General features: G+C 43.2%; 1 protein-coding gene across 1 annotated transcript in view; it reads right to left on the bottom strand.

The window, feature by feature from the left end:
- ALKAL1 (ALK and LTK ligand 1) overlaps positions 1-10536 on the bottom strand; it is a 32682-nt gene extending 22146 nt beyond the window's left edge. The window contains exon 1 of the mRNA XM_086740271.1: positions 10194-10536. Within this exon, the coding sequence (XP_086596397.1) occupies positions 10194-10536 (343 nt within the window). The remainder of the gene's footprint in view (positions 1-10193) is intronic.
- Between the last annotated feature and the right edge of the window lie 2223 nt (positions 10537-12759).

Here is a 12759-nt window from a genome sequence, read left to right on the forward strand (position 1 = left end):
TTTCCCTTATAAGTACTTTATTCTAAACTGCTATCTTAAAGGTGTTCCCAGTGAACATATGCCATGTTTATACTAAGGCTTAAAGTCATTCTACCTTATCGCAGTTATATATGGAGACATCTTACACATGATAACTGGGATCAAAATATTTTATTTTAGTGTTACATATAAATGCACTAAATGTAGTCAGCTATTTAGACATACTGACAGTGGAGGTCTTATCTTTGAGGATCGTAAGCAGGTGTAAAATGCATGCAAACTACATATTTCAGTGGGCCAAAATGCACTGAACAGAAAGTGCTGGCCTTACATAAAAACCAGAAAACGCTTTCTGTATCCTGGGACTGAGCAAGTTTAATGTTTCTCTGCTTTTTAATACTACTCTCACTGTTATAATATTCTGGTACTCTGAGATGGAGAGTGCAACTGCAGAGAAAAGGAACTGTTGCCCTCAATATTCAAGAGGTTTTATATCTATTGTAAGATAACAGTTATCTTGTTAATGTTATTTAATCTTCAGATTTACTCTTTGTTTCACTCCCTGCTCTGACAGGAAAGGAACAGCTATCCCAGACAAAAGTAAAGAAGGAGAAGCAAAGCTTTTCTGGAGGTCCTGCTCAGTTCTGGGTCAGTGGACTTCAGTATGAATGTGAAGTTTGGACCCACATTAAGGATTTTGAAAGCCCTGACTCCACTTTAGATAAGGGATTGTCTATAGTCCCTGGCAGCTGAATCACAAACGTACACATGGAGTGACTCCACCACGCAGGTGATGTAGAGTTATTCTGTTCATGAGCAGTACATCTAGTTGTTAAATTTGCTGTACTTGTGCAGGTCTTATCCACACAAGTGATTTCTTTTGCAGTAATCCCTTTTCTGAAAGTCTGAAAATTGACTGACATCTGGAAAAGCGGCTTGTTACTGAACAGAGGAGGGAAATCTCTGTATGTTAACTTTACATGCAAACTTGGAATTTGATCATATAATAATGGGAAGCAGAAATTGTATGGGGTATCTTGCTAAATTAGTACTGACCAACAGGTCCATTCAAACTTTAGGCACACAGTACAAAATGAAAGTGATTAGCCTACTCTAGATAGTCTCTTGACCCAGAAGATTTCTCTGGAGACAAGAAATCCTCATATTGGTATACTTTGGCTATAAGTATTTGTCCGTTGTGTAAAAGATGAGTTCTGAAAACATTTTGCCTAAATTTCCTAAATTTAAATGTCAGTGACAAAATAGAAGTCTCTCATGTGTTAGGCATCCTGTGCCATTAAGGGACAAGGAAGAAGTAATTACTCTATCATGATTACAGTAATAACATCTCAGCTAGCTCTTCAGCTATTTTAATCCAATAGGATTTAAGGGTTTTACTAATCTAGTGCATATATCCAGTACTGCCACATATACTGATGAGGATGCACTTCCTAATGCTTCTACTGAAACACATCACATACAGCTTGATATCATAAGGGTAACATAATACAAAAAGATGCTTTACTGATGGAACCTTAAATGTTTTTCTTCAAGCCAAAGACACAGATTTCAAATCATGTAGTAAGAGAACATGTACTAAAATGCAATTTACTTGAATTGACAAAGAAAAACCTAACAGACTTTGAAAAAAAAACCTTACAAAAAAAAAGTTTAAATATTCTTAGTATGCAAAGTTGTGCCTTAATGATAAGTGGTTTTTATTTTATTGTATAACCCTTTAAATTGTATTTTTAAAAACAAAATATTAGGATTAAAAAGTAGCAATAATTTATAACTCCAAACAGTATTTTCCATTGGTGTTTAAGACTGTATTAAAAAAACCAGATTTTTATGCACCATTTTAGTAAAATCAGTGGAGCATAGGACATCAATGGTTTTTTGCCCAGCAGACATAATGAAACATAGGATAATATAAAAACGGCCACTAACCAACCAAATGCTTGGATCCTTCATGTGTTAAATTTTGTTTATACCCTACAGATAAAGAGTTGCACCCTCAGTATGTAATCGATATTCAATCAATTCCTTCACTGGAGCAACTGTTTTCCAATTGACCAACATTAAAAATGCCCAAAACACAAATGAATAGCCTGTAGGACTTCCATTAAAGTAGGAACCTCTAATTCACAAATGACAAAATGAAGCATCCATCCTTAAATTGAATAGAAAAGCCTAATCATCAACTGAGGGTAACTCAGGAGATCAGCTGCACTCTTTCCAGCAAAATGCTTTCCATCATGTATCTTTTCCTCATTTCTAGTCATTTTGCAAGTTTTGTTTTGACATATTTTCTTCACCAGAGTTAAGTTTCAGTTGCGGTTTCATGGGCAGGGAGTACATGCGATTGCTTAAGTGTCAAAACAAATGAAAAAATGTACCAGAGAATACATTTTTTTCCAACAAATGAAAAAATGTACCAGAGAATACATTTTTTTCCAACAAAAAAAAAAGTATCTCTTTCCATGTAACACTGCTCATGTGTGCGTACATTATATTCTTTTCTAACAGTCTGCTTTAAAGTTCTCCCTCATCATCAAAACCAAATGTAAGCAACATTTTTTTTCAAAAATTTTTCTTTTTCAATGCAATATCAGCTGAAAGCTTTTACTGAAAATACATTTACTATGGGTATTAAAGTGCAATGATTTGCTATGTTTTAAAACAAAACTCACAAAATAAAGAGTTGCTCACGTTTAAGGATGTTTTTTTCACTTTAGTGAAAAGTTACTAGATAAATACCACTGAAAACTTTAATCTTCTTGAAAACCAGTAAATATTAATAAGGAGGATATTTCTCCCCTTCTGTAAACTACTTTCAGGTCACTTGGAGAGATCCTCTTTAAGAAGAAAACAATCCCAAAGTGGACATGTGCTTCAGACATGGAACCAAGCTCCCCTTTCTCTCTGTAGCGTCCCGGTGGCTATTTTCCTAGCTGGTGCATCTTCCTCATTGATGATGAGGTTTTGCTTATAGTTTTGCACAACGACTCCTACTATGCAATGACTTTTATGCAGCTTCAAGCACTTCAGAAAATACAGTCTACATTTATACGCCACCTTTGTGATTTTCATATCATGTGTAGGTGTGAAGTACCGCATCCTTCTCCCTCAAATTGCCCCCAAATCCATTAATTAAAGGGTGCGTATGTGTGTCTATATATATATATGTATGTACGTATAGTTACACTTCTCATATTTTTAAATCTTTCTCCCTGTAATACATACATATTTAAAAATCAAAGTCATCTCCAGACATGAAGCAGTGTATTTTCAAGGCTGAAGCCCGTCTACCAAACAATAAATGTATTGCAAAGCCTTACACGTTTGCACTACCATTCTCCCACCTCTCAAAGGATTTCCCTAGCAGATTAACACCTGAAATAACAAACCAGCAAAACACAGAGACCCACCATTCTTTCTTGATTGAAAAATCAAATTGTGTCTACATGATTTGAAAAAAAATACAAAATATATCGACTCCTCAGTTTGTTCACAGGCTCAGGGCCAAGCTTGACTAATTCCAAATGCATGCTATAGTTCCTGACTTACAGTTATGCACTTGGATCTACTTTGAAATTAAACTTCTATTTTATTTGTTTTTCTCTTCCCTGCATATTGGAGGAGTCTTTGTGTACTTCAGGCCCAATCCTAGTGTAATTTAGTGAAAATTCTGACATTCACTTTCCTGGGGTTAGAACTGTACACATTAGTAATCGTGTCTCTTGTAATGCTAAATACAATTTTTATTAAAATATGAAATAGACCTAAAACAAAAACCAGAAGATCTCTTCGCATTGAATAAAGAAAAAGTCACCGACTTTTCATATGCAATAGCTCAACAAAAAAAAAAAGATTTTCCATATGCTGACATCCTATCTTGCTCTTGGCGTCAGTCTGCACTGTGATTAATGAAGAGTAGAGCCCCTTGGAGAGCCAGTGTCATAATTTTATCTGAAGGACTACTTCGATAGACTTCATTATATTTTAAACCTCCATGTACATAACAACTATGTTTTGTCTTTGCTCACTCACTCATCAGCTGTCAGGGTTGGTCCATGGGCTTGACATTCTCCACTGAGATGAGGAAGATTTCTGGCTTATCCTAGATTTCAAATGTCTTCTGTGGCCTAGCTCTACTGCCTAGCAGTCATGTTTGCCAAACACAGAATATCGCTATTACAAGGCACAATACACCTCAAAACCCAAGCAGCCAAGGAAAGAAATGTAGCAGCAGGGTGACAGATCGTAAAGGCATCATAACCATGAAGGAGGTGGGCACAATGGTAGATCCAAGCACCTGAATGGAACTGAAGGTTGAAGGAATACGCATTCTCTGCGGCGTTTGGGACATAATCAAATTAAAAACTAAGAAAGCCAGCATGTAAACTAGAGGCACTGAGGTCACGGACATCCCTGAGATCATTTGGGGAATTAATACAAAAGTAACATTTTCTGGAATGAAATGTTGATGATAAATCACAGCTGATCTGAATGAAAGGCAGTAAAGTCCAGGCTCATTGCATTAAAAATAGTAAAAATGGTGGAAAAAGCATATAATGCTTATGAACACAAATATAGTTGCAAATATGCACTTGTCAGAATTAAACCTATTGGTGTGCAGAACTATGTATTTATTACAGGAAACAGTAAGTAATGAGTCATTAGTGGCCAATATCGACTTGTTTAGGAGATTTTATCAAGGAAAATTTGAGGATGGCTTTGAGACCAAAATACTGTCAATAAATTTAATGAAAAGCAATTCTTCCTCCTCACTCAAATGAAATACTATGTAACAAAAACCCCATCTACTTGTATTTTGGGGGTAGAACTGACACTATCTTGATACAAGCAGAGATGATGGTTACTTCCACTGAACTCATTGGGACTGTTCATATTTCTGCATCACGGTGTGGTGAGGTATTTGCATCCCCTCTGATTCTGCCTCAGTAACCACTGGCCTCAGCAACACATTGTCCTGTGGCACCTCTACTGCTTCCAGCACCCAAGCGAGTGGCACGCTCCCATGGAGACTGCCATGTAGGTGTTCTACTGAGAAGAATAATATCTGATGATTCATTCAGTTTGTTAACTTATCAGAATATATTTTCTTTTAACTACCAGATCTTGAATATGCAGAGTTACAATTTATTTGCCTATCAAGTCCATCTCAATAAAAATAAAGAAAAAATAAGTTCCTTAACCATTTGGAATATGGATTGCATTAAGCCTCTGAAAGGAGAATATATTTGCCTAGTTCTGTTCCAGAAAAGCCTACCCACCAATTTCACTGTAAAAATAATTTATTTTAAAACTTTGGATATGAAATCAGGAACAATTACTATAAGAGAACAAAATCTATTTTGATTTTTTTAATATGACAGTTAGATAAAGCAATTTCATCCACTTTTTGCGAATTTCTGAGGGAATGTCTGTTGTAGTAAATATGTCATTTTGAAGAATGTCATTTTTATTAACCCTCATCTTCTTTTAAGCCTCCTGAACGCCCAGCAATTGCTGTTAACACAATGTATTTAAGAAAACCCTTATTTTATTGATAGAAATAATAATTGGACAAGACATAAGTATTACAAAGAACCCTGTGTTATGCTGTACCATACATTTTAATTTCCTAGAGACAAGGTTTACATTCCTCAATGGCCTCCTTTTTTATTCCAGATCTGTAATTACATTCACTGAAGTAGTTTAGTATTAGGCACAGCAGGTCTTGCAGAATTAGAGACTTCCAGCTGGAACTATCACTAGACTTACAGAAGATTATTTTAAGTGAGTAAAAAGAACACAACTTTTCTTATGCCTTACATAAGGTTACATGTTTTTGATTCAACTGTAAACTAAAATAAACCTTAAACATATCTTTCAAATCTAACTCATTATGAATAATAGTTAAATTAGCACCACGTCATGGGACAACTTACAGTTTTCTTCTGCTGATGTATAAGAAATTTTGGCTTAAAGCTGAACTCCTAAGTTTAACCTCAAAGTTTAAATAGTTAGAGGGCCAAATTCTCTTCTCCGATATGTTATTCCAAATCTGAAGTAGATATGCTCAGGAGGCTAATTTGAACACACTGGTAAACTGAGAGCAATATTTATCTTCATTCCTTCATGCTTGAAAAATAACTAATCAAAATGTTTTAAAATGTCTTGCTGGTCTCCCAGCACAAACACAAATTTCAGCACCTATCCCTTGTAAGGTTAGACATCTCATTTCTCCACTGTGATGGAGAATATGTAAGGAAAGAATAGTTAATGCAAACTTTTTTATTTCACAATATTTCTTTAAATCTAATTAGATGGAAGCTACTTTGCTTCTGCAGAAAATGTTTGGATAAAGGTAACAAAGAAAATCTGAGAAGAATTATGAACTATTTTAGTTCCCCTAATCTGACATTCAAAAAGAATCTGATGCTAAATCCTGTTTGTGAAAATATATATTTGGGTTCTTCATTAAAAAAAAAAAAACTGATTGCAGTTATGCATCAGAAACAGGAGATAGTTATGAAAAAGATAGCCCATTGAGGAGCTTTCATAACTAAGATTAAAAACTTTATGAAACACTTAGTGAAAAAAAATCCCACACTCAAGCATAGAAATTTCATGGAAATCAGGCAAGTAAAGGATGTTGTGACAGAAAATGTAATCCCACTAGTTATAATAATTCAAAGGAACAACTTGTATTTTTAGTGACATCCTACCAGAAATCCTAGCAAAAGATGAAGATTGCTTTTTGATTAGTTGGAATATATTATTTTTTCTGAATATACTCTTCAGAGTAAGTGCTCACTCTCATTAATTAGGTCACCAAGAAAAACAGGGACAGATCCGTGTGAGATAAGACTTTTGAATATGTAGGGATAAAAGAGCTAGGAAGATAGGACAGCTAAGTGGTGGTGAAACTGGTGTCTTTATTGTGTATGTGGGTTTCCTCCTGGGTCCTACAAGATACAGGACACACCTCTTCATGTGGCCAACAAGCACACGACACGGAATATATCCCTGACTAACAAGGGGAAAAAAAGACCTAAAGAGTTATTTTCAGGCAGGAGATCACAGCAGCTCACTGCCTTGGGAGGACAGGTTTGAGTGTCCATCCTATTTCAGTGCTGTCGGTAGTGGCTGCCCAGGCTGTCATGCCCCTTTGCCCCACAAGGAACCCACCTGAAGTAGAGCACAGCTGTTATTGCCATGACACAGGTCTAGCCCAAGACATGCCCTTGAATCACGTGCAAGTCACCTCCAGATGGGGCACGACAGACCAACCACTCTCGCTTTTACATCTTATTTGTGTATCCATAACTGAGTGGTACATGCAAGATGTCTGACAGTTAGTGTCTCATCTTTCTTTTTCCAGCTTCACTGAAGGCACCCTATGATGCTGTGCTTTTCCGTTATGGCGTGAGCTAAAGAAGGTCCCCATCGCAGTAAGGAGGAGCTCCCATCCCCTCTCAACTCTTGCCCCTGGTTATGTATCCCAGCCACTTGCCTTATGCTGTTCCTAAAATTCACCTGGTGGCACGCCAGGCCAGCTCTCCTCACTATGCAAACAGCTAACCAGGACCACACAATGAAATAAAGTTAAAAAAAAAGATGTGTGGGGAGGTGCGGCTCTGTGACTTGAATTGGTTAGACTAAAGCTGAAATGAGTCCTCAGAGTGAGGGAAAGAGACAAGAATGGGAGGGGAAGCAAGTTTCAGCCCACCTGCTATTCAGCTTGATAATATGGAGTAGCATCCTCAGAAAAGAAGAGAAAAAAGAGAAAACACACAGAACTGATGCTTCTTGCATGTTCCGTTCTGCATACGGCACTGTTCTGGATGCTTTTTGTTTCAAACAAAAGAAGCAACTGGCCTGTCCAATTTCCTTTTACATCAGACACTTGGGTTTGATTTTCAGCAAGAACAGACAATCCAAATATACAACTCCATTTTTAAATGCTTGGCTGACTGCTGAGCTGAATACACCACCTTTCCTGACTGATGGGGAGATGAGCAAAAAGCTGCAGTTCCTGTGCTGGTGACAGGAGTTAGAAGAAAAGGGTTGATGACTTGTAAGAAAAGCCTTGTCACAGTTCTCTGTCCCAAAAAACAAACATGCACCATCACAACAGGTGCTAATTTGCATCCTTGCTGTTTGTTATAAAAAATCGGAACGACTATGAAAACTTGACTATTAAACTATAGATCTGCCCTTTCTACACTGGAGAGAAAGCTGCCTTTGTGGCTGCCCATAGGACCCTGCATCTACACCAGGGACAACTGGAGAACTTCTCTAAGTATGTTCAGCAGTTCCACTTCTTTTGTATCCAATATAGTTATTAAAACTAACAATTAATAAAAAAAAACCAAAGCCTTACTACATATAATAGAGATGAATTAAAGAAAATTCCCCTTCAAAGTTATATAAATATTATGAAATGTTTATGCTTTATATTCTATAGCTCAATGTAATTATTTAGTTAAGACTAAACATCTCAAATGGGAGATACTGTTATCCACAATGGACTTTTTCCTCAAGCCACCTGATACTAGTAACTATTGGCCTCAAGTTTGCACTTTTCTATCCTTCATTCTCTTGAAATGAAGACATATGGAAGACTTCACATATTCTGCTTTGAAAAGGCCTTTTTTATTTTTTTTCCCCCCCTGGAAAAGTGTACACTGAGCATTTGCTCACAGCACACAGAAAATTCAAGCCACACTAAGTAATCACTCATGACCAGTCCTGTTGATAACCAGCAGCATCTTTTTTAGTCAGCATACAAATCAGTGGCAATCTGTTTTGGGCTGGCTTTCCCTTAACCACCACAGACTCTGAAAAAGCAAGAATATCTGGAAGCTCATTGAGACACCACAACCCCCTGCGGATGGACCACTAGGGTGGATCACCCTCAGCAGAAGCTTTGAATGCCAGGACTTTAATTACTTTCTGCTTGATTTGTCTTTTTTTTAAGTCTAGTTTCCTTAGGCTGTGCAGCAATTGCACTGCGCAACTGCCTGCCCTACCAATCAGTTCCTACTGATTTCCGAACTTGTCACTCAGCTTCCAAGATTTTCCAAAATGAGGAGTTTTATTTCCTTTAAAATAGACCACTGGACAGAGAAGAGCAACTCTACCAGTGTGACGTGGAGAGGGCTGCATCTCGACTTCACCTGTTACCAGCCATCAGCCACAAGGGTGCTCTCCAGGGACACAAATCCCTACGAAACCAAACTTCCCTAGTTCCCCTCATCTTGGTTTCTCTCCGGTAGGGTCTCTTGCAGGCAACAAGAGAAAAATGTTATTGGGCTACAGCCGAGAGACAGTCACTATAATCTTCTCGCAGAACTGCCCCACCCTAACTAACCCACACAAACCCCTCGGTTATCTCCACTCCGGTAGGAAACGCTTTGCGTGGTTCTGCATCAAAACCAGTTGCAGCAGAGGCGATCTGCTGCCCGGTCTCCTGGCCAAGCACGATCTGTGAATATTCACCAGGCAGCTGTGCTTGGCCCTGAACTGCCCTCGCTTGTCACGGCCAGGCCTGACCTGTGCCAGCGACGGAGAGATGGCTCCTGGCCCCGGCCTGAGCATCCTCCGGAAGGTGAAACAAGTCCCCATGCCCAGCCCAGCCTGGATCCCCCACACCTCCCCCAGCAAACCTAGAAAAATGCATCACACGGGAACCAGCCGAGGTGAAGTGGAAGTTTAAAAGGAACGACATCTGTCTCTCAGATCTGTCATTTCTCCTCTTGGTGCAAATCAGAGGAGCAGTCCTAAGTTTGGGGAGAAACGGGGCTCCCTCGGGGCTAGCTGCGCTGTAACACAGGGAAGTGGGGGCTGTAGTGAGCGGCTGTAGATCAGCTGTGGCCACAACTGACCTCCCAGCAGAAGCTGCTGAACCCCGAGTGACCCTCTCCTCCCTCCCGTCCCGAGTACTCCCCATAGCTGAACTCCTGCCGGGCAGCAGGGCCGGGGCATCACGCTGCTGCCCCCTCCACGTCCCCTGGGACGCCGGATCCCGCAGGGGAGCGGGGCTCGACCACAGCAAAGGCAGAAACCCCGCTGTGGGAGGCTGCCACGTCGGAGGTGGGGACCTCCCTGCACCGTCCCCGCTCCGCTCTGGGCTCGGGGACGGGACGCGCAGGCGGCTGCATCCCCGGGCTCTCTGCGCGGGGCGGCGCGGCGGTTCTTACCTCCGTGACGGACGGCGGCGAAGAGTCGGGGCGGCGGTGGCGGAGCGGCAGCGACGGCAGGAACGGCCGGGGGTGGCCGGGGGGCGGCGGCGATGGGGAGGGGGTCGGGCGGCGGGGCGCCGGCGCCGCTGTATCGCCGAGAGATCAGCCGGTCCCGTCGCGGCGGGCGGGGCGGCAGCGGGCGGCCGCCGTCCAGGGCTTGGAGGAGGAGGTCGAGGAGCGCCCCCCGCTCGGCCTCGGCGGCGGGGACGTCCCTGCACTCGGCGGCTGGCGGCGGCGGGGCCGAGGCCAGCAGCAGGAGCACGATGGCGGGCAGCGCCTGGCGTTTCTTCGCCCCTCGCATCTCTGCGGCGCTGGGAGGAGGCAGACAGCGAAGACTGTCAGCGCCCGGCCCGTCCCGCACCCCTCCCGCCCGCCCCCCATGGCCCGGGGGGCACCCCCGCGGGCGCGGAGGCGGTGCGCGCCTGCCCGCCCGCCTGTCCGCCGCTTCCGCACGCCCGGGCCGGACGCAGCCCCGCGGTGGCTGCGCGGTGCGGAGACCCGACGGGCCGCCACCGGCTGGCCGCCGCCCGGAGTGAGCATTTATGGACACGGATTAGGGGAAGGGTATTAACCCCGCCGCACATATTTGCGGTGCAGGGCTTTGCGGGGGATTTGCTTGGGTTCCCTTGGCCCGCGGCGTTCCCGCGCCTGCGGTTGCCGGCGGAGCGGAGTGGCCCCCCACCCCCGCACCATCCCCTCCGGAGGCCAGCCCGCCCGGCCGGACTGTGCCCACGGTGAGGTTAGGGACAGGAGCGCAGGGGTGGGCGACCGACCGGAGTTCAGCGAGGGGTTACATCGGGAGCTGCCGCAGATCCGGGTGGAAAGGGCAAAAACGATGACAGCGGGCTGCGGCTCCGCGAGCGGCTCTTAATGCCCCTAAGTAAGCTATTCTAATTATAGCAATCGGTTAGGATTAGGGGGGAGGGAGGCAAATTCTGTTATTTACAAACTGTTTCGTACTTGGCCTCCCTTTGCAGATCTTCGGGCGAAGGAGCGAATCGCGGCCGCCCGGCAGCCGGCTCTCCCCGACGGCTCCGGGCTCTAGAGCCCTTCTTCCAGGGCAAACCCGGGGAGTACCCGGGGAACGACCTGTGCTCCGCTGCCGGGGGCAGTGACACCCCCTCGCTCGGCACCCAAGGTCCCCTCCGAAGGGCCGGCGGCTGACCGCTTACCTTCAAGCGGAGGCAGGTCTCGCTGCGCGGGTGCGGGCCGGGGAGGGAGCTCCGCTGCCGTCGGCGGAGAACCCCTGTCCCCGCGGAGGCTCCGCCGGGCACGGAGCGGGGCGGTCGGTGCTGAGCCCGGAGAAGGGGGATGCGCCCTCCAGGGCCATGCGCTTGTCTTATATAGTCCGCACCGGCGTACTCATTTGAGTGCTATCGACTTTAGGTGGGTGGCAGTTGATGGAGACACCTCTGGTAATCACTCTTGGGCTCAGAGAAGGTCTTTCCTGACAAACTTCCTCCTCCCCGTTCGTCTCCCGGTGGATGGCAACTGAGAGCTGCGTTTGAAGTAGCTCTGATCTATTTGCGAAATTAGATTTCCCTGAAGATTGGGAAACGCTTACTAATAAAGCTGCCGGCTCAAGAGATTAAAATGTGCTTTAACTTAGCGGAATTCCCTTGGGAATACAGCAAGAGAACTGGTGTGTCCCCCCACCCCCTTTTTTTTTATTGAACAAAGAAGCCGTGAACTAAGTCTGAAGTGCGTATAAATTTGGTTCTGTTTTGATGGCAAGGGAAGTGGTAGACTGTCTTTGGCGGATGAATTCACAAACTAGAGTCCTTGTAAAAGTTTGTTTTTCCAAAACAGCTTTTTAAATTTTTATCAGTGAGACTTAATAAAAAGGTAGCAAAAAAAGGTACTGACCTAATGAAACCATGAAACCGACAGGTTAAAAAACTTGCCTCCAAGTTTTTTTTATGGCAACTTGCCGTAGATATGTAAGTAAATAATTAGAGAATGAGATCTAAGCCTTCAGAGAGCATTGCCTATAGATTATCTGGGTGTAGACTGAAAAGCGATACACATTTTTAAATTTATACCAGGAATATTTTGCATTATGACAGAATTTGCAAGTACAACTCTTTGTCAGCAGGTACCACTGAGACACTTACTTAATAAGAGTAAGAGAAAAAGAAAAAGGATTTGAGATATCCTTAAACATGTGAAAATGGAGAATTTAGATTTGAAAGAGATTTAAACCATTTTGCATCTATCTGACACATGATGTTTCCCTACAAGCTCTGCCCCTTTCCCAAAACTCCGTTGTTCATACCTGGTTCTGGTTGTCTCAGGCAGAGCACACTCTGGGCTGTATCTCACAGGGGCTGCGTCTTCGCTGGTGACGGGAAGCCAGCTTCTTCCCCACATCCTCCTGCTCTTGTGCCATCCTCGCTCACCTTTGCAGCGGGGCAATACCACAGAGACTGGGAATCAAACCAAATTTAACTAATGAAGGGTTACAAAGGGTTTTATCACACAATTTTTTCTTGGATATCAGTGTACTGCACTAGATAAACTGGTC

Source organism: Chlamydotis macqueenii, chromosome 2 (genome assembly GCF_036417535.1).
Source record: "Chlamydotis macqueenii isolate bChlMac1 chromosome 2, bChlMac1.mat, whole genome shotgun sequence".
Taxonomy (NCBI): domain Eukaryota; kingdom Metazoa; phylum Chordata; class Aves; order Otidiformes; family Otididae; genus Chlamydotis; species Chlamydotis macqueenii.